Genomic DNA, 23,363 nt, shown 5'->3' with positions numbered 1-23,363 from the left:
TTAATTTTTTCAAAGGAAATGCTTCGGGACCACGGGATACTTAGTGAAGAGCATCAGGAGGCACCCCAAGGCATAGGGGCTGGGACTGGCACTAGGATGCCTTGCGGTGGACAGCCGAGCTCGATCCTTATAAAAGCTTTTTAACTGCAGCAGCTTTAGTGGACGCTACTGGAGCTGGAATTACGCGGCTGCTGGCATGAGACTTGCCCTCCAATAGATCCTTGTAAATGGATTTAAAGTGTATTCATTCAAATTAGAGGGACAATTTAAATTAAAAAGCTTAGAGCTGCCTCCACCACAGGGGGGCTCTCTCGACCCACCAGCGGACAGGCACCAGTATTGGGAGAGGGGGGCTGGCCGTCAGGGTTCACCGCGGCTCTGGCACAAACCCGGCGACACGGAGGTGGCACGGGCAGGAGCGGACTGGCCGTCTCGGCTTCTCACTTTTTGGATTTTAGAAGGGCATGACATGCCTATATCTGTGTCTCCCCCTCCTTTTACTCCTCCACCTCTTTTCTTTTCGCATGACTATATGTACTTGTCACTTTTCCATGTGTTAGTTGTGTCTTCTGAGCAGTTTGTCAGCTTTTGGACACCTTTGAAGGTGTTTTCTATGTGTTTCTATGTGTTTTTGTTTGCCTGCCATTGGTTTTAACGGTGTTCGAAGGTGTTCGACGAACAGTTCGACGAACAGTTCGGCGAACACATGGGTGTTCGACGAACCGAACCGAACTCGAACACTACGGGGGTGGCTCAACACTAGTAGAGTCTTCAGCAATTCTATTACCACGTGATTCATTTTTTCGCACATTCCGTTAGTTTGGGGATGGTAAGGCGTGGTACGAATTTTCTTGCATCCATACAAGCTACAGAACTCTTGAAATATTTCCGCTTCAAAGGCAGGACCCTGATCTGTCAATACCTGTTCTGGATATCCATGTGGCCTGCAGAAATAAGCTTGAAAGGTTCTTGCTGCTGTCTAATCCTTCACAGGAGCTATCACTAGGAATCTGGAATAGTGGTCCACCATGGTATAGCCTGATCTACTGGGTGTGAGTTTGACATGATCCAAGGCTACTAGTTCCAGGGGCTGTTTGGTTATGATAGGCTGAAGTGGTGCTTTCTGGTTGTTACAATCTCCTCTTCTTAATGAGCATGGGCCACAATTTTTACACCATTTTTCTATGGAAGACCTCATGCCAATCCAATAAAACCTCTTACGTAACAGTATTTCCAGTTTTCTCCATCCAAAGTGTCCTGCTCCATTATGGTACGTTTCCAATATCATTTGGATGTCTCTCTTTGGAACCACAACTTGCCATACCATTTCATGTGTCCTTGGATTGATATACCATCTGCACAATTAGTTTTTATAGATAAATAACCTGCTTCTTTCTTTCCACAGTCTTTGGGCCTCTGGGGGAGCATTCTTCTCAATTTTGGAATCTGGTTGGGTTACCAGCCTCTTCATTAGGCTCACTGCTGGATCGCTGTCTTGGGTTTCTTTCCATCCATAATGAGGCAGCGGGTTTAGTGCAACATCCCAACGGTTCTGGTAGATATGGGTTTCTGTCATTTTCCATTTTCTACTTTTATGGAAAGCTGGAAGTTCTATTTCCTCCAAGATCTTCAAGCCCTTGCAAATGTACTTGAGGGTTTCTGGAGAGGGCATCAGCATTTGCATTTCCACGGCCTGTTCGGTACTTGATGGTAAAGTCGTAGTTCGATAGACGGGCCATCCAGCGCTGCTCCATTGCACCATGCTTTGCAGTATCCAAGTGTGTTAGCGGATTATTGTCCGTAAAGATGGTAAATTTTGAAGCTGCTAAGTAATGCTTGAACCTCTCCGTGACTGCCCAGACCAAGGCCAGGAACTCCAACTTAAAGGAATTTTCCAAGTTCCTCTCGGTAGGTCGAAGTCTTCTACTGGCATAGGCAATTACTCTTTCCTTGCCTTCTTGTATTTGGAACAGTACTGCTCCCAGGCCTACATTACTTGCATCCGTGTAGAGGACAAATGGTAGGTTATAATCTGGGTACGCCAAGATTTCCTCACCGGTCAGGGCTTGTTTCATTTGTTGGAAGGAGCCTTCTTGTTTCTTTCCCCATTCCAACGGCGGCTCTGAAGACCTTCTCTTCTTAGCCTGGCCTACTAGAAGATCTTGTAGGGGCGCGGCCATCTTCATGTAGCCCTTAATAAATCTTCTGTAATACCCAACCAAACCTAAGAACTGATGTACCTCTCTGATGGTGGTCGGCCTCTGCCAGTCCTGGATAGCTGTCACTTTTTCCGGATCTGGAGCTATGCCACCCGCGCTGACCACATGCTCTAGGTATTGGACTTTTGGCTTCAGCAGGTAACATTTAGATGCCTTGAGGTTCATTCCATACTTTGTTAGAGCTGTAAATACCTCCACCAGGTGTTCCAGATGTTCTTCATAGGTTTTGGAATACACTATGACGTCATCCAGGTATAAAAGTACCGTCTCAAAATTCCGGTGTCCCAGACAGCACTCCATGAGTCTCTGAAACGCCCCCGGTGCATTGCATAACCCAAATGGCATGCTATTGAATTCGCATAGGCCCATTGGTGTTGTGAATGCTGTTTTCTCCCGGTCTTCTTCTGCAACGGAGACCTGCCAATACCCACTAGTGAGATCTAGTGTGGAGAAATACTTACAGTCTTTAATGCAGCAAGAGACTCTTCTATCCAGGGTAACGGGTAAGCATCTTTGTGAGTGATCTTATTGACCTCCCTGTACTCCACACACATCCTCATAGTGCCATCTTTTTTTCTGACTAAGACTAAGGGGGCCGCCCAGGGACTACAGCTATCTCTTATAACCCCGGCCTCCTTCATGTCCTGCAGCATCTCTTTAGCACACTGGTAGTGATTTGGTGGGATGGGTCTATGTCTCACTTTAATCGGGGGATGATCTCCTGTGGGTATGTGATGGTGTACCCCTTTTATCCTCCCAAAATCTAATGGATGCTTACTGAATACTTGGCTAAACTCTTGTACTACCCGGTAAACTCCTTGCTTCTGGTGGTCGGGAGTGGCATCAGTCCCTATGTGCAACTGCTGACACCACTCCTCCAGCTGTCCCTTGGGGTTTTTGTCCTCCGCCTGACTTGATAGGGGCAAGGGCTCTAATGTCTGTATGTTGTTATTACTGACAGTGTACAGCTTTGCTACAGTAGCATACCGGGGTAGTTTCACTTCTTCCTCACCACAATTCAACACACGGATTGGTACTCTTCCCCTGAGTACATCCACCACCCCTCTAGCTGTCAGCAGTGAAGGTCTATGCTCTGAAAATATTGGTTCTACAATTGCCTGGTATTCCTTTCTTCTGATACCCATATCATCATTTCACTGTTTGGTGGTAATACAATGGGAAATGGGTCTGTTACCCATGCACTGCCAATCTCCCCCCAGACAGATTTACCTGTCGCTTGTGAATTAAGGCATGGATTTCTCTTTGAAGACTCTCCTCCGCCCAATGCCAGCAGTCTCTGTAATCTGTTGGAGTAAAAACATCACTTCTTCAAGGCAGTTTTCAATCACATTAGTACTAAGCACCATGTAAGGACATTTGTTATTGGGGTCATCTTCCACCACACATAACCCTTGGCCTCTCAACTCCACCCTCCCCAGCTTTATTGTCACCTCTCTAAACCCCACCTGATTCAGTGGTTGACCATTAGCTGCTAAAATGACAAGACTAGAGCCTGGGGGGCTAAGATCAGCATCAGACCAAAATTGCTTGTAAAGGATATGTGGGATGGTGGTGACTTGTGACCCAGTGTCCAATTGGGCCGATGTGGGGATTCCTTCTAGCATAATGTTGAGGTACGGGCGGCCTCCCACATACCGACTACGCCAGTCATATGGGCCCTGCCGTTTTATTCCTGGGGGTTGGCCCTGGGACCCAGGAATCTCTGGTTTAAACGACATCTTCTTGCAAAGTGGCCCGGTTTGTTGCAATGAAGGCAAACGGGTTGTCCTGAAGAATCCGTGTGGTCGGTGGCTCTGCGTCGGAATGGTGCATTGGTCCCCTGCACGGGCGACATGAGCTTTCTTCTCATCCACGGAACATCCTCAGGGGATTCAGCTAACTGGATTTTGCTTGGTGGTTGTGCCTCCGGTCTGGCTTGCAAGAGTTTTAACACGTAGTCCATGTTTTTGGTTAGTTGTAACACCTGATTACGTAGGTCATCAGCAGATTCGGGTACGACAGCTTGTCCTACCGCTTTTACAGAGTCTTTAGGGGTAGGCTCTAAGTTCGTGTGAGAGGTTTTAACCTGCCAGGATGGGATTGCAGGTTTTGCAGGTAATGGGTCTCGTAGTACAGTTATAGCACGGTCCTTTAAGGTATTAAAATCCACATCTGGATGATCTAGGACCCACATGTGTACCTGCTGACGGTAAAAGTCTGATCTCAACCCATTCATAAACTGTTCTGCAAGCAATTTATCTTCGTCTTGCACACTTGCTGGATCTACCTGTTTTATGGACCGGAGTGCCGCTTGTAAACGTAGGGCAAAGTCTCTGATCGTATCTTGCGGTCTCTGATTGCATTGGTAGAATAGCATCCTTAGTTCAGACTGTGTGTGTTTTTCAAAAGCAGCTTTGAGCTTATCAAACACATTTTCTATAGAGTCTCCATCAGCATCGCTCCAAGTCTCAGCTTCTAGCTCCACTGCACCTATTAATTGTCCCTGCACAACGGAGGCTCGCTGCTTTCCTGTCATTGCATACATGTCCAGCACTGCACACATTTTACGTTTGAAAGCTGCTAAGTTACCGGGTTTACCTTCATACGTCGGTAAGCATTTGGCCCCCGGTACAAACGGCAAGGCAATTGGCATTAACGGGGCCATCGTTCCAGATGCTGCGGCTCCTTAACCAGCTGAGGAACCGGCTGCTGCTGCGTCTTGGGCATCCCCTCCCTCAAGGTCTCGGACATCATCTGTTTCACTCATGACGGTGCCCCCTAGTTAACCGTTGCCAGCCGCTACGATCAACTCCTTCGGTCACCGGTGACTCTAAAAAAAAATGGCGGGGCTATCCTCACACTTCTTTAGCCGCGCAACCGCGACTCTCTCCCCGCTCTGTGACGCAGCTCAATTTCTCTATGACGCAGTAATGACGGCCCATTTTACAGTACACAAACTTTCAATAAAGTCCAATTTAAGCACACAGTACCCGGTTCTACCGGGCCCGGCATCCTGTTCGTGACGCCAAACTGATTCGGATGATGGGAGTATTGTGTCCTGATGCCTCCTGTGGTAACTGGTAAAATAGGTTACCAGCGCTGTGTATGGTTGCTGAGGTGATCGGCATACGGCTTGTACGAATGCTATAGGCAGTAATGTCAAAGTGGGCACACACACACATTAAGTCTTTGTTTCAGTCTTTGTTTCAATACCTTTCTTTTACTGATGTCTGGTAACAGGTACAGTTCAGGAGGGTAACCAGGTTTTCGGTGCAGGTAGAGAAATTCACTCCGGAGATTTGTGAGGCCTCCTCTAACAATGTGTGCGTTGTTTGGGATCAGTCCTGCCTTAAGCTGAACCTGCCACCTTTTACTTTCTTTGGGGTCCTTCACAACTGACAATGAGGACCTTTCCTTGGGGCTACCAATTCTCTTTCTGGGCCCCTGGTCCTATACTTGGTCAAGTTTGGCGGCTCTTTCCCCTTCTTCTTCAGGGGGAATAGATCCTCCTGATCTGTCCGGGTTTTTTATGTTATTCTTGAATTAATAGCAATCTCGGACTCCGGTGTCCGGGTGAGCTAAAGGGATAATAGTTTTATCTCTTTCTTTCTCCTTCTAGCCTCCGTCCCTCTCTCTAGGGCGCTTCACAACACAGACCTGTTTCCTAGTTCAGGGCTTAACTGGTCCCCAGCCAACAGCTCTCTGTGTCTCCATCCTCCTTCACCCGTCACCAGACCAACTGCTGCTTTGCTGTCTCCCTGGAAACTGACTCCTCCCCTCAGACCTGGGGTGGAAGGTGTTGTATGTGCGCAAGTGTACATCTCTCCCTGCACCTATGGATCCTGTGGTAATCCCCCGGACTGGTGCCACACAAAGAAAGCGCAAAATGCTTGTTTGTTGGGTAAAACTATCTTTTGGCTTGCACAAAAGATCAATTTTCTCAGCTGCACATCGTCCTATGTAAATAGGCCCTGCTATTGAGAACAATGGCAGTCTACAGTTATATGAAAAAGTTTGGGCACCCCTATTAATCTTAAGCTTAATGTTTTATAAAAATTGGTGTTTTGCAACAGCTATTTCAGTTTGATATATGTAATAACTGTTGGACACAGTAATGTTTCTGCCTTGAAATGAGGTTTATTGTACTAACAGAAAATGTGCAATCTGCATTCAAACAAAATTTGACAGGTGCATAAGTATGGGCACCTCACCAGAAAAGTGACATTAATATTTAGTAGATCCTCCTTTTGCAAAAATAACAGCCTCTAGTCGCTTCCTATAGCTTTTAATGATTTCCTGGATGCTGGATGAAGGTATTTTTGACCATTCCTCTTTACAAAACAATTCCAGTTCAGTTAAGTTTGATGGTCGCCGAGCATGGACAGCCCTCTTCAAATGATCCCACAGATGTTCAATGATATTCAGGTCTGTGGACTGGGATGGCCATTCAAGAACATTGTAATTGTTCCTCTGCATGAATGCCTGAGTAGATTTGGAGCGGTGTTTTGGATCATTGTCTTGCTGAAAGATCCATCCCCTGCGTAACTTCAACTTTGTCACTGATTCTTGAACATTATTGTCAAGAATCTGTTGATACTGAGTGGAATCCATGCGTCCCTCAACTTTAACAAGATTCCCGGTGCCGGCATTGGCTACACAGCCCCAAAGCATGATGGAACCTCCACCAAATTTTACTGTGGGTAGCAAGTGTTTTTCTTGGAATGCTGTGTTTTTTTGCCGCCATGCATAATGCCTTTTTGTATGACCAAACAACTCAATATTGGTTTCATCAGTCCACAGGACCTTCTTCCAAAAAGAAATTGGCTTCTCCAAATGTGCTTTTGCATACCTCAGCCGACTCTGTTTGTGGCGTGCTTGCAGAAACAGCTTCTTTCGCATCACTCTTCCATACAGCTTCTCCTTGTGCAAAGTGCGTTGTATAGTTGACCGATGCACAGTGACACCATCTGCAGCAAGTTGATGCTGCAGCTCTCTGGAGGTGGTCTGAGGATTGTCCTTGACTGATCTCACCATTCTTCTTCTCTGCCTTTCTGATGTTTTTCTTGGCCTGCCACTTCTGGCCTTAACAAGAACTGTCCCTGTGTTCTTCCATTTCCTTACTATGTTCCTCACAGTGGAAACTGACAGGTTAAATCTCTGAGACAGCTTTTTGTATCCTTCCCCTGAACAACTATGTTGAATAATCTTTGTTTTCTGATCATTTGACAGTTGTTTTGAGGAGTCCATGATGCCACTCTTCAGAGGAGATTCAAACAGGAGCATAACTTGCAAGTGGCCACTTTAAGTAGCTTTTCTCATGATTGCATACACCTGGCTATGAAGTTCAAAGCTCAATGAGGTTACAAAACCAAAAATAGTGCTTTAGTAAGTCCGTAAAAAGTAGGTAGGAGTATTTAAAACAAGAAAATGATAAGGGTGCCCATACTTATGCACCTGTCAAATTTTGTTTGAATGCAGATTGCACATTTTCTGTTAGTACAATAAACCTCATTTCAAGGCAGAAACATTACTGTGTCCAACAGTTATTACATATATCAAACTGAAATAGCTGTTGCAAAAACACCAATTTTTATAAAACATTAAGCTTAAGATTAATAGGGGTGCCCAAACTTTTTCATATAACTGTATATGCAGTGATCTATTACAGATTGTTAAGTTTGCATCTCAAGCAACGTCAGCCTCTGTAAACAGCTATTAAACAAGTTGTCATTCATTTAACGCTTCTCATTGCGTAGTGAAAAAAATCTGTAAGGCACAGCCACAGTGAGAAATAGGTATTTAAAATCAACACCATAGGCTAGCAAAAGCACAAAAGACGCAAAAGGAACAATCATGCTGTTTTGGTGAGATTCAGCGAGGAAATCATTGAACGGCTGGGTTATCCAAGTCCATGTGAACAGTCAGATAAATGTATTTATTTATTTTACTCACTTATATAGCACCATTTATTTCACAGCTCTTTACAGACATTATTGGCATTGTCCCCATTTGGGCTGACAATCTTAGAAAGGAATCGGTCACTGTCCCTTTTACAGATTATTAAAAAATGCAATAACATTCACTCGAATGCCCCAAATTGACTTGCATCCTTACAAAGGCATTACTATTGTGCTCTTTAGATACAGTGACTTGCAAAAGTATTCACCCCCTTGGCATTTTTCATGTTTTCCTACCTGACAACCTGGAATTCCACTGTTTTTTTGGCGGGTTTGCATCAGTTCATGTAAAGAATATATCTACAACTGTGAACATTAGATTTTCTTTTTTTTTGTGAAGCAAACATCGAATTGAACAAAATAAATGAAAACTTCAGTGTGCATAACTATTTCCCTTCCTAAAGTCAGTACTTTATAGAGCCTCCTTTTTCAGCAATTACAGCTGCAAGTTGCTTTGGATAAGTTTCTATGAGCTTTCCGCATCTTGCCATTGGGATTTTTGCCCATTCCTCAAGGCAAAACTGCTCCAGTTCCTTTAAGTTAGATGGTTTTCTCTGGTGAACAGCAATCTTCAAGTCTGACCACAGATTCTCAATTGGATTAAGGTCTGGGCTTGGACTAGGCCACTCCATTTACACATTTCCCCTTAAACCAGTGGAGTGTTGCTTTGGGTCATTGTTTTGTTTGAAGGTGAACCTCTGTCCCAATTTCAAATCACTGACAGACTGAAACAGATATCCCTGGATTTTGTAACATCCATCTTCCTCTCGACTCTGAGCATTTTCCCTGTCCCTGTAGCCAAAAAACATCCCTACAGCATGATGCTGCCACCACCATGTTTCACTGTGGCGATGATGTTCTCGGGTTTATGAGCTATGTTTTGGTGCCAGACATAGCGTTTACTTGGGTGGCCAAAAAGTTCAATTTTGGTCTTATCTGACCACAGCACCTTCCTCCATACATCTGGGGAGTCTCCCACATGTCTTTTGGCAAACTCAAAATGATCCTTACAATTTTTGTGTCTAAGTAAAGACTTTATTCTGCCCACTCTTCCACAAAGGCCACCTTTATGGAGTGTTCAACTTTCTGTGGTCGTATGGACAGATACTCCAGTCTCTGATTGGGAACTCTGCAACTCCTTCAGAGTTACCTTTGGTCTCTGTGCTGCTTCTCTGATTAATATTCTCCTTGCCTGGGCTGAGTGTTTTGTTGGGCGGCCCTTTCTTGTCAGATTTATTGTGGTACCATGTTCTTTCCATTTGATGATAATGCTCTGGGGGATCATCAGAGATTGGGATTTTTTTTATAGCCCAACCCTGACTTATACTTCTCAACAACTTTGTCTCTGACTTGTTTGGAGATCTCCTTGGTCTTCATGGTGTTGTTTGGTTAGTGGTGTATCTTGCTTAATTGTGTTGACAGACCATGTGACACTTAGATTGCACACAGGTGGACTTCCTTTCTAAGCATGTGACTTATGAATGTAATTGCTTGAACCAGAAATTCCTGGTTCAAGCAATTCAAGAGAAACTCCAGGTAGTTACCCGACCCTTTAATAGCACTATTACAATTAGCAAACATTGGAGAAAGAAGTCAGCTCACCACATTGAATCCTCCAGTGCACGGAACTCCATTCTGATCAAAAGAAGTATATAGAAAAAGAATTGCGTTTCAGCTCCAGAATAAAATGTAAAAAAGTTACTTTATTTGATAAATGCTAAATGCAGCATGTTACTAGGCATTAAAGTAAAGAGAGAAAAAGTGGCGTGTTTCAACCGCCCACTGCGGTCTTTGACAAAGACCGCAGTGGGCGGTTGAAAGGCGTCACTTTTTCTCTCTTTACTTTAATGCCAAGTGCCATGCTGGTTTTAGCATTTATCAAATGAAGTAACCTTTTTAATTTTATTCTGGAACTAGAAAGCAATTCTTTTACTATTACAATTATCTGATATGTTTAATTAGCTGTAGTTGAGTTCCTTTACCCTAAGGCCATACACATTAGAGGGCTGTTTTCCAAACTATGCTTCAACTGATTGTACAGGACATAGAAATTTCAGCCGACTCACCCAAACACAGGAGCCCTCACTCAGCCGAGTGTTCCTGTGTTCTATATGAGTAAGCCACCGACTGAAACGTCGGCCAGCAGCTTATATATGGGAGAACAATGCAATCTGCAGTCCGAAATCAGACATGTGCAATGGACATCTCTGCTGACCATCAGTCATCCGGTTCCTTCATTCATATTTGATTGTTGGGCGAACCCGTTGATATCGGCGGGTTCAGACGATATTAGTTAAATGTGTATGGGGGGCTTTGAGCTTTCCAGATACGTCATTAATGATATTGGATAAATTATGTTCGTGGTACCATAGGGACTTGTTTATCCTTAGGAGAGGTCACTAATATCAGATCAGTGGGGATCTGACATCATATTCCCTCATTGATCAGTTATCAATGTCTCTTGTGATAGCTGGATATACATTTTGAACAAAGCTGATCAACACAGCCTTGTTGAATGTGTAGAAGCTGCTTCCAAGTACTGCAGATCAGGTTCTATTCCCAAATTGTTTTAGGTGCAGTACCCCCACCGATCTGATATTGCTGACTTATCCTTAGGATACGTGAACAATATTACCGTATATACCCGGATCACTCTTTTAAGCTGTAATTAAAATTAGTTGTTTGTATAAATATTTTTTGGAACTATATTTGTCTTGCTACTTATATAAAATATAGTAAAAAAAATAAATAGATGTATATGTATAAATTTGATATAATAACATAATTTTGCTCTCTCTCTCTTGCTACGCTACCATTTTTTTGTGATTTATTAATATAGATGGAATGTTTTAATGGACTATTGTTATACAACACCGTCTGGTAATCCAAACGATGACATCAGATATGATCTCTTTCTCAGGTAAAATGAACCATTTTATATATCAATAGGATATTGTGATTTATGTTTTATATTTGATTATAGCTGTGATACAAGAATAATATATGTTTATATATCAGTTTACATTAATGTTACTGTAGCTATGCACATATCCATCCCATAGTTTCATATATGTGTGCATACATATTAACAATTCTATTTACTTTAGGTCATGACTCAAAGATCACCTATTACATGTCAAATTTCTCCATAGTTTACACTAAAATATTATGTGCACTTGCTTAATAAAACTCTACTAAAATCAAAGCTTTTTTTTGGCAAAAATGTCATTATTCATTGATGTGCTATTTTTCTTTCATTCAAAGCTGTGATAAAGATCCACAAACAACTATTTTTGAAAATGGCAAAAGTCAAATGGGGAGATTTTCCTTTGAGGTGTTCCGGTTCGTCAAACATAAAAACCAGAAAATGTCCACTGTCTTCTTGCACTGCGTTACCAAATTGTGTAGATCAGATGATTGCCATTATTTAACGCCTGTAAGTATAGAAACTGTTTATCTTGAAAAAACCTATGGAAAATGCATTTTTTTGTGTTCAGTTTAATATATACATTGTAAAAAATATTCCTGGTGGAAATAGCCTAATATTTTTTATGAGAATTAATCAGAATCTAAAATGAATCTAAAAGAGGAAAATAGGCAATTCAAAAACAAAAACACTTTCACACAGAGCATTGCATTATTTGGAAATATTCAATAATAAAGCAAGAAAACCACCAAGGTTACATTAGATCATCTTTTTGAAAAATACAAACTATGCCAAACATTAGAGAACACAATACCATTATTTACGCAAAAGGAAAAGTATCAACATCTACAGTCATCTTTATAGCAAAATACAATATAGCAAAAAAATGTCATGGCACTCTTCCACAATAAGGGCTTATGCACAAGGACACACTACAGGTTTGTGTTGGAGAATCATTAATATACATTTTAAAGCATTGCACACAGAATGTTTTTCACATGAAATGGTCTTACAAAAATCATAAAAAACATAATTGTATGCTATTATTTTTTTTAACAGGAAATGTACATCCAACTTGATAACGATGAAACATGAAAAGATCACGGCCCTCTTATACAACAAGAGGCACTGCACATGGCCACACTACAGATTTGTGTTATATAATACATTATAGTCTGACACAGAGAAGTATTTTCTCATGGATTGCCAATGACTGCATTATCTCCATAATATTGTGTGGCTTTCAATTGTGTATATGGGGCCTTAAAGGGGTATTCCCATCTCCAAGATCCTATCCCAATATGTAGTAGGTGTAATAATAATAATATTAACAAATACCTCCAACTAGAAATGTAGTATAGTTTCTCTGATTTGCAATGTCTCTTTCCTCATGTGCAGGGGATTGCAGGACCTTTGGTATCCATGGTTACAACCACTGATATAGCAGCTATTAGCTAGTGGTCGTAACCATGAATACCTAAGGTCCTGCAATGCCTGCACATGAGGAAAGAGACATAGTGAATCCAAAAACCTATACTACATTTCTAATTGGAGGTATTTGCTAATATTATTATACCTACTACATTTTGGGATAGGATCTTGGAGATGGGAATACCCCTTTAACCTCTACACCTTCCATAGTCTCACAAGTCCGCTGTTTCAGGGTAACCTTCGACTGAGCCCTTTTTTTATCTCATTCCTGAAGGGAATAATTTTTGTTTTTTATTCCTCTTCTTCTAAGAGCCATAACTTGCATTCCCAATCATCATAGCCTTATGGCAGCTTGTTTTCAGTGAGTTATAGTTTTGAAAGACTTCGTTCACTGTATCATATAATGTACTACAAAACAGGAAAAAAAATCCAAGTGGGGTGAAATGGTGAAAAAAACACATTTTTATAGTTTTGATTTTACGACATTTAATGTTTGGTAAAAATAAATTGCAACATTCCTCATCACGTCAATACAATATTGGCAATACTAAATTTGTATTTTTTATTTTTAGATTTTAGATTTTGGTAGTAAAAAAAATAACTTTGTGAAAAAATGGGGGTTTTCTGAGCTGCGTTAGAACTCTTTTCTTTGAGTGGAGAGCAATAGTTTTCATTGTATTATTTTGGGGTATCCAGTATATGCTGCTTTGATTGTTTTTCATTGAACTTTTTGAGGAATATGCAAAGACCAAAAAATGCAATTGTGGTATTTTGATTTATTTTTGCATTACAGCCTTAAATAGTTTTATCTTTTGACATATTGATTTATTTGGGATGAGGTGATGCCAAATGTGTTTATTTATTTTTCTTTAAAATCATTTTTTTTATAAATGGTAAGAAAGGGTGATTCAATATATTCAAAAACTTTATCTAATTTTTTTTACATCTTTTTTTGTTACATTGGTTGACTTAAGCCTGTAATTTTAACAGGCTATAATTTATACCCACAAAAAGAAACAAAGAGATCCATAAGGTATTAAAAACAAAAACCTTTAATAAACCATAATTAATTATGTAAAAATCATACAATGTTATTTTCTGTTTTTTATTTTTAGATTCTGTCTCTCACAGTTGATGTGTACCTACTGTAAAAAAACTGACCTCTCCAATCTTTGTAGGTGGGAAAACTTTCAAAATCGGCAGTGTATCAAATACTTATTTTTCCCACTCACTGTATTGGTCATTTGACTTCAGGTGTATTTTGTGTCCCCTTTTAGAGGCATTCCCAACATACAATTTTTCTTTTATATGGTTTAATAAAGGATTTTGTTTTTAATACCTTATGGATCTCTTGTTTTTTTTCTAGGTAAAAGTTATAGCCCAGAAAAAAGGTTAAAATATTGTTAAATTAAGTGCCATACTTTGACATATACAGGGACATTATTGGTAATTATTGAACCTGTAATTGTTTGATCAGTACTTCATTTTTGCAGTATATAGTAAAATTAACCTTCTCTTGCCACCATCAACTCAAAAAAATTCTCATATCCACAGATTCCTGCTATTGCATTCCCATTCACCAAGCCACATCATTTTCTGTTGCAACCCACCTTACATCCTCGCATCGTTCTGAACCATCCTCAACCCTGATAACTGGTTGATGACTGGTTAACCACTTCTCTCCTCATTAGTCCTCTGCCTCTCCCAACTTTAAAGCCTTTCACTGCCTAGCCATTGCCCAAAGAATTTAATTAAAAATTTGTATAATGAAATTCAAGGCTGTCCACAATCTCTTCACTTCATACTTTTTTATCCTTATCACTCAATGCCTCCCGACACATAAACTTTGATCCTTACACAACATTTTTTTTTGCTCTCTTCTGCTCATCACAAAACCTTCTCCATGATTTCCCTGTCATGATCTATAGCTCACTATACTAAACCATCTGATAATCCACAACCTTAGACACTTTCAAAAGCATGCTGAAAACATTCTTTAGAGAAGCCTACAGCCTATAATGATCCGTCTGGCACTATTCTGCTATATGAGCAACTTCTTACCTCACCTACTATCTCCTTCCTCATTATACCCTCATCGGCAGTGACCTCTCATCCTCTTTACTAATCTGTCACTTATTTAGATCATATTTTTCATACTCATTTTTTTAGTTTATACTATACTCTGAAACCCCTTTTCATATGTATGACACCATAGAATTAATTGAACTTTTAAATAAATAACAATTGTGAACCTTTACTTAAAATATGCCATATATCTATTAAGTCTGGAAACAGTAACTGTTGTATATTCCTACAGACATGCCACAACAGAGAAAGAAGAGATGCACATACAAAGACTACATTCGCCCCGCACAGTCTTTCTGGAAATGCTGTTGTATCTGCTGGACCCATTATTACAAGAAGTGGTAATGTTATTCTCATTTATAGATCATAATTTTTATTTTACATTATTACAAGCTAAGATGGGTAGGAGCTTTCACATTACCTGTCCAATAAAAGTGAAGGGTAACAGAGCTAAGCATGATCAGCCTGTCATGGCTGATATAGCTTTCTGTTGTGAGAAAAGGAACAGAATGCCTAAGTCCCTATTGATCTATAGTGTATGTGATATCAGAGCATAGATGCAGATAAGTAATTTTTGGACATCAGGCACTAAACAAACACAAAATTTGTAGCATTAAGACTGGGTAATGTCTACTGGTGAGTAGAGAATGATCACTATGTATTTTTATGGCTAGAATTTATAGCTTTATGCATACATACAGAGATCATGCTTTACAGTACACACAATGTATTATACAGGTCCAAAATGTATGCATTTCTGTACATAGGGGTTATAACTGCCAGTATCTGCCTGCACTGGGTGAGGGACCTGGATGTTTATCTATTGCCTGATTTTTGCAGGCCCTTTGGAGGAGAACAAAAAAAGATTGGTCAACTTTTGGGAACTACAGATTTGCTGGTTTGCAGAGCAAGTAAAGGACTATTGTGTAAATAGGGAAGAAGTTTCTATCTGCTTAGGCTGACACGCATGCCAGAAAATGTATTTGCTTATGGCACTGATATTTGAATAGCAGAAGTGGCGTTATGAGGACTGTTGTAGTAGTTGGCCAGAGACAGTAGGATTATCATCATGAATTTTCCTTTTCAATTCACATTTTCTAGCTATAGCCAGTGTTGCAGAGAACAGCTGTAGTAGGTGCTTGCCAAAATATTAGAGCTAGGAGGACATAAAGATACAAAGGAGAGGTCATGGCTGACTCACCGCTATACTTATACAAGTAAGCCTATCTGATGTTAACTAAATAAGAAGTATGAGTTGAAGCTTTTAAATTGGCACTAGGAAAATCCAAATATTGGCCATAAATTGCACCCAATTCTCCTATGCATTACTTTTGTTATTAAATTGCTCATCAGAGAGGAAGCGACCAAGGCCTCTAGTGACACCCATAGGAGGGTGCAATCCTAAAAGCTAATCTTGATGCTTTAAAAGCCCTTGGCACATGACTTAGGTTAAATCAGTGACTGAGTTAAATCAGAAACTCTATTTGCGGACACATTTTTGGGGTAATTTGCACCTCATAAATACAAATCAGGAGAACTAGTTTGGCCTTTGATAGACTTTTAAAGGAGTGACGTTTCTCCTTTTGAAAAGCACCCAATTGCTATAGGGAGACTTATAGTATATACCTTGCAATGCTCCCCTGGGAATTTAAATATGCAAATGTCCTTTCAGAAAGAAAGAGGACAAGAGTTCTAGTGCTACCTGTTGTCATTATGGACCCTTTAAAGTGCCTTGCCATATGAATTACGCTAAGAAGCCAAAACCGGAAGCTCCATTTGAAGACACGTGTTTCAGGGTGTTTGCCTTTTAAAAGGATCAATGTTGGCTTTTGGAATTGCTGCTTTAATAGGTGACACTGGAGTCTCTGTCCTCTTTCTCTCTGATAAGGAATTTGCTTACTTAGGCCACAGCCCCACCATCAGTATTAGGTCAGTATTTTTTCTCAGTAGTGGGAGCCAAAACCAGGAATGGGTGATAAATGCAGAATTGGTGCACTTGTTTCTATTATACCTTTTCTCTGATTGTTCCTCACCTGGTTTTGGCTCCCACTCCTGGAAAGAATACTGACTGAATACTGAACAAATACTGATAGGGGAGTCGTGGCCTTATGCTAGAAACAGGATCATTATTCTTAGCGATAAACAATAGAAGGGTCAGTTTATCAATGTATTGTTCTCTAATAAAATATGCCTAATATGTTTACTCTATATTTTTGTTAGTAACAGAATCACTACCTTAGATTTGAAATAATGGAGTGGTCATTTTAGCAATGCATCATTTTTGATTAAAATATGTGATGAGTCCCCTGGGCCATGGGGTACTCGGTGCCACGCCGGTCGTTGCTGGGGGTGATGTCACAGTGGCGGTCCGTGACCCAGGGCGGTCAATCAAAAGGGGATATTTACAGGGGATTAATAAAGTTTTATATATAGTTTGTGACGCCACCTGTGGTATGCGGTAAGGGAACCGCTGCTGCGGAGCAGGTCCTCTGGAGCTGATGTTACTGCAGCAGGGATGGTGTGGCTCTCCACAGGAAGAATTTGTCTCCAGGGCAGTGTAGATGTTATGGGTTATGCTGGGCGTTGTAGTGCAGGGGTTGATGGCGCAGCAATAATCACAGAGACAGTGGGGTGCAGTCTTCCGAGTTTACTCACAGTTCTTAAGTTCCTCAGGTTGCACTGTACAGGTACAGCCTCCCACGTCGCGCTGCGTTCACCAAGCAGGGGTTCAGCAATCCCCCAGATAATTCAGGAGCACTTAACGGGACCCCTTTCTGTGTGCCTTTCTCAGTCGTCTTCCTGCGCTGGCTCTCACCCTCCTGCCCTGTGCCTCGCAATCAGTTTCCCAATCCGGTAACCTAGGGTCTTGTCGATCGACCGGCAGTCCCCTGGACCCACTGTGGCCACCTTCTCAGCGATATAATTGTGGATGTGGCCGCTGCACCCTGGAAGTACAGAAGCCTCCAGTTTCCAGCTGAGCCTTGTAGCTCTCCACTAGTTAAGGGGCCGGTCCCCTCTGCGGCATGATCCTTCCACCGCCTGGCAGATTCGGGCGTACGGGTGGCATCCAGCACATCCCGTACCCCTACGATCCCCTCTTTTCTTCTGGAGCCTTCCTCCCGCTCCTATTTCTCTCTCTTCAGACTTGGGCCTCACTGGCTAGGCCCGCCTCTGGAGCAGAGCTCCTGCAGAGCCTCTGCTCCCCTCACTGTCCTCCTCAGACTGACTTGTCTTTCTAAGATGGCTCCCCTTTATATACAGCTACTGAAGTGCTCCCCTGATCTGCGTCCTCCACCCACACCCACTGCATGGTTCTACCTCACTTGGTTCACCCCCCACTCCAGCCAGGGACCAGGCACAGTGCTCTCCCGTAGGAGCAATCTCGCCCTGCCCTCTGAAGTGTGGTGTAATGAATGCAGGTGATAGGGTCCCGGGCAGTACTCCATCTTGTGAGATGCAGTACCTCTGTGGCAACTGAACCTGCAGGGGCGCCACATACCCCCTTGGTAAAACACAGCACGTCCGCGGGCTGGAACAGAGTAAAAACAGGGTATGTTACAGACATGCAAATTTTTAGATGCATGACATATAAGATCATAAACATAACCTTTCTTCCCTTTACGGGAGGCACTTTTCCTGAACGTTACTGGTTACTTTCATGAAAACATTATAAAACTTTCTTTACATATATAAAACATTATAGAACTCTTTCAGGAAAACTCTTTTCACTTGTATAAACAAATCTTTCACATATAAAACATTTTTCATATACAACATTTTTAATCAACTGCAGTGAAATTTATAGCCGGATGTCCTTTTCACTGGTAAAGGTGCAGCAAGAGCAGCATGAGGGACCCGTCCAAAAACCCTCAACGTAGGCCCTTGGCGTGGCTGCAGGGCATAGATGATCCAGGTGTTGGACCACGTCTTCGGCCACACCAAACGGGTTTTTGTTCTGAGGTCATTCGTTGTTACATAAAACCAATAAGGGGCACTTTAAGAAGTGCAATTATGTACAATGGAAAGTTTTTAGGGAGATCACCGTCCTCTACCTTAATGTCTCTATACCCTTACCGGGTAACTGGTAACCCACACAAACTCTATTAACTTGCAATGTCTCTGCCATACCTTTCCAGGCAACTATATACGGTCTCCATAATAAGTAGTTCAATAGTGTAGTTCCTGCCGGGGGAACGCCTGATTCTTACCGACAGACCCAGCCAGGTCTTCAGCTTTGTTCTGCGGGGACATGTCCTTTCTATCCTTCGCCATCTTGTAGACTTGGAGGGCATACCACCCGCGCTCTCCCTTGTGACGGGTGAAGGTGGCACGGTCACCGGGATAGAGGTCTCGGCCAGGATCCCCCTGTTGGAGGTGGGGTTCTACGTCCCACCGGTTGACGAAGAAGTCTCGATCCATCTGCGGTTCTCAGATGAAGCCCCACCCAGCGTCCAAGTCAAACTTCACCACCATCCCCTCCAGACGGGGACTGGGTGTAGTGGGACTTGCCTGGCGGGCCCGAGTCTTGGCCGCCATGTTCCGGGCCTCCATGTGCTTCCACCGCACCTGCCGGTCATATCGCTCCTTTGTCAGCTGCAGGAGCTCCCTCCTGCAGTGCTCTTCCCTCTGGAGTGCCTGGGCCTGCATCTCCCTCGGGAACCCCATGAGGTTCCCTTCCCGGTCGTCCCACCGGGACTCCTCTCCTCCTGGGGAGGAGACTGGGGGTGCAGGCGTGGGCTTCAGAGGGAGTCCGCCCTGTTCAGCATTCGTGATGGACCAGTCATAAGTGGGGCCTCCGCATGCCCACTCAGGTGCGAGGGCTGGTGGTTCCGGTAGGGGGCCCAGGAGCAGGTCAGCTGAGCAGGCGCCCGGGTGGTATTGAGATTCCGCCAATGGATCGAGGAGTGGATCGGTGGAGCTGGCCAGGTGGTATGGGGATTCTGCCAGGGGGTCGCGGAGCTGGTCGGCGGAACAGGTGCCCATTGTAGTAGATTCTGGGCCTGGGAGCAAGTCGGGAGAGTGTGCACCAGGGTATGGAGGCGCCGACAGGGGACCCAGGAGCAGGTCAGCGCGGTCTGCGCCCGGAACAGGGAAACTCTTCCTACCTGCTTCCGCGGCCGCTCCTTGGCTGCTCTCTGCCTCCTGGTCCTGGTTTGGCTCCGCCGGGGCTAGGGCACTGTCGGTGGAACACGGGACTCGCTGCTGCCTGGCCTCTATCTTCCCCAGCACCTCCTCCTTCCAGCCGGTGATGGCTGTCCTCTCGGCCTCTCCTACCCGCCGGCTGAGCTCATGCATCTCGGCATGGAGGAACTCCGCATCCTCCAGGGTCAACTTGTAGATAACCTCTGCAAGGGTAAGAGGTGTCTCGCTTGGCTGCAGGCCGCGGGCCGGTGTCTCAGGCTCACCTCCCTCCATCTTGCCTGCCGGGTGTGGTCTGTCTGGTCTGCTGGAGATCACACCTTGTTTCCCAGTTTTCTTTTCCCCTCTCCCCTTTCTGGGGCGGTCCCAAGGCTGCTTGCTGTCGGTCACACCTGGGGGCATCTTCCCCACCTTGATGGACACATCTATGTGTATGACCACAGTTGCAGGGCGGCGGGTTGCGCTTTTGGCGCCATTCTGGGACCTGGCCCACGATGGGAGATTCTGTATTGTTGTCTTTGATCACGCACATAATGGCGCCTGTTCTTCTGGGGTGGGTGCCACATTCAGTATTAGATACAGTCTCTAGGCGCACAATACCCGGTGATAACGGGTGGGTTACATATCCTGTTCGTGACGCCAAAGATGACGCGACCCCTGGGCCGTGGGGTACTCGGTGCCCGGCCGGTTGATGCTAGGGGTGATGTCACAGTGGCGGTGACCCAGTCCGTGACCCAGGGCGGTCAATCAAAAGGGGATATTTACAGGGGATTGATAAAGTTTTTATATATAGTTTGTGACGCCTCCTGCGGTATGCGGTAAGGAAGCCGCCGCAGTGGAGCAGGTCCTCTGGAGCTGATGTTACTGCAGCAGGGATGGTGTGGCTCTCCACAGGTAGAGCTTAGCTCCAGGGCAGTGTAGATGTTATGGGTTATGCTGGGCGTTGTAGTGCAGGGGTTGATGGCGCAGCAATAATCACAGGGACAGTGGGGTGCAGTCTTCCGAGTTTACTCACAGTTCTTAAGTTCCTCAGGTTGCACTGTACAGGTACAGCCTCCAACGTCACGCTGCGTTCACCAAGCAGGGGTTCAGCAATCTCCCAGATAATTTAGGAGCACTTAATGGGACCCCTTTCTGTGTGCCTTTCAAAGTTGTCTTCCTGCACTGGCTCTCACACCCTCCTGCCCTGCGCTTCGCAATCAGAGTCCCAATCCGGTAACCTCGGGTCTTGTTGGGCGACCTGCAGTCCCCTGGAACCTCTGTGGCCACCATCTCGGCGATATAATTGCGGATGTGGCCACTGCACCCTGAAAGTAGTGAAGCCTCCAGTTTCTAGCTGAGCCTTGTAGTTCTCCACCAGTTAAGGGGCCGGTCCCCTCTGCGTCTTGATCCTTCCACCGCCTGGTTGATTCAGGCATACGGGTGGCCTCCAGCACTTCCCGTACCCCTAGGATCCCCTCTTTTCTTCTGGAGCCTTCCTCCCGCTCCCCTCTCTCTCTCTTCAGACTTGGGCCTCACTGGCTAGGCCCGCCTCTGGAGCAGAGCTCCTGCAGAGCCTCTGCTCCCCTCACTTTCCTCCTCAGACTGACTTGTCTTTCTAAGATGGCTCCCCTTTTTATACAGCTACTGAAGTGCTCTCCTGATCTACGTCCTCCTCCCACACCCACTACATGGTTCCCCCTCACTTGGCCCCCCCCACTCCAGCCAGGGACCAGGGACTGTGCTCTCCCGTAGGAGCAATTTCGCCCTGCCCTCTGAAGTGTGGTGTAATGAATGCAGGTGTTAGGGTCCCGGTCAGTACTCCATCCTTACCTCAGAGTGAGATACCACACCTCTGGGTGAGATGCAGTACCTCTGTGGCGACTGAACCTGCAGGGGCGCCACATACCCCCTTACTAAAACACAGCATGTCTGCGAGCTGGAACAGAGTAAAAACAGGGTATGTCACAGACATGTAAATTTTTAGATGCATCACATTTAAGATCATAAACATAACCTTTATTCCCTTCATGGGAGGCACTTTTCCTGAACGTTACTGGTTACTTTCAACAAAACATTATAACATTTTCTTTACATATATAAAACATTATAGAACTCTTTCAGTAAAACTCTTTTCACTTGTATAAACACATCTTTCACAAATAAAACATTTTTCATATACAACATTTTTAATCAACTGCAGTGAAATTTATAGCCGGATGTCCTTTTCACTGGTAAAGGTGCAACAAGAGCAGCATGAGGGACCCGTCCGAAAACCCTCAACGTAGGCCCTTGGCGTGGCTGCAGGGCATAGATGATCCAGGTGTTGGACCACGTCTTCGGCCACACCAAACGGGTTTTTGTTCTGAGGTCATTCGTTGTTACATAAAACCAATAAGGGGCACTTTAAGAAGTGCAATTATGTACAATGGAAAGTTTTTAGGGAGATCACCGTCCTCTACCTTAATGTCTCTATACCCTTACCGGGTAACTGGGTAACACACACAAACTCTATTAACGTCTCTGCCATACCTTTCCAGGTAACTATATACAGTCTCCATAATACGTAGTTCAATAGTGGGGTTCCCGCTGGGGGAATTCCTGATTCTTACCGACAGACCCAGCCGGGTTTTCAGCTTTGTTCTGCGGGGGAATGTCTTTTCTCTCCTTCGCCACCTTGTAGACTTGGAGGGCATACCACCCGCGCTCTCCCTTGTGACGGGTGGAGGTGACACGGTCACCGGGATAGAGGTCTCAGCCAGGATGCCCCTGTTGGAGGTGGGGTTCTACGTCCCGCCGGTTGACAAAGACGTCTCGATCCGTCTGTGGCTCTCGGATGAAGCCCCACCCGGCGTCCAAGTCAAACTTCACAACCATCCCCTCCAGACGGAGACTGGGTGTAGTGGGTCTTGCCTGGCGGGCTCGAGTCTTGGCCGCCATGTTCCAGGCCTCCATGTGCTCCCACCGCACCTGCCGGTCTTATCACTCCTTTGTCAGCTGCAGGAGCTCCCTCCTCTTCCCTCTGGAGTGCCAGGGCCTGCGTCTCCCTCGGGAACCCCATGAGGTCCCCTTTCCGGTCGTCCCACCGGAACTCATCTCCTCCTGGGCAAGCGACCGGGGGTGCAGGCGTGGGCATCAGAGGGAGTCCGCCCTGGTCGGCAGTCCTGGCAGACCAGTCATAAGTGGGGCCTCCGCATGCCCACTCAGGTGCAGGGGCTGGTGGCTCCGGTAGGGGGCCCAGGAACAGGTCAGTTGAGCAGGCGCCCGGGTGGTATGGGGATTCCGCCAAGGGATTGAGGAGCGGATCGGTGGAGCTGACCAGGTGGTATGGGGATTCTGCCAGGGGATCGCGGAGTTGGTCGGCGCAACAGGCGCCCAGTGCAGTAGAATGTGGGCCTGGGAGCAAGTCGGGAGCGTGTGCGCCCGGGTATAGAGGTGCCGCCAGGGGACCCAGGAGCAGGTCAGCGCGGTCTGCGGCCGGGACAGGGAAACTCTTCCTACCTGCTCCCGCGGCCGCTCCTTGGCTGCTCTCTGCCTCCTGATACTGGTTTGGCTCCGCCGGGGCTGGGGTGCTGTCGGTGGAACACGGGACTCGCTGCCGCCTGGCCTCTATCTTCCTCAGCACCT

The 23,363-nt window shown here is 44.7% G+C and overlaps 1 protein-coding gene across 1 annotated transcript in view; it reads left to right on the top strand.

Moving 5' to 3' along the window:
- The window catches only part of LOC141252069 (zona pellucida-like domain-containing protein 1), a 420,789-nt gene that overhangs the window by 179,410 nt on the left and 218,016 nt on the right, over positions 1-23,363 (top strand). The window contains exons 6-8 of the mRNA XM_073670458.1: positions 11,016-11,096; positions 11,441-11,612; positions 14,851-14,959. Coding sequence (XP_073526559.1) covers positions 11,016-11,096; positions 11,441-11,612; positions 14,851-14,959 — 362 coding nt within the window. The remainder of the gene's footprint in view (positions 1-11,015; positions 11,097-11,440; positions 11,613-14,850; positions 14,960-23,363) is intronic.

The sequence above is a fragment of the Phyllobates terribilis genome, unplaced genomic scaffold (assembly GCF_046119375.1).
Source record: "Phyllobates terribilis strain yellow unplaced genomic scaffold, ASM4611937v1 Scaffold_2__4_contigs__length_985480577, whole genome shotgun sequence".
NCBI lineage: Eukaryota > Metazoa > Chordata > Amphibia > Anura > Dendrobatidae > Phyllobates > Phyllobates terribilis.
The sequence above is the reverse complement of the archived record's forward strand: the minus strand, read 5'-3'. Positions and strand labels throughout refer to the sequence as shown.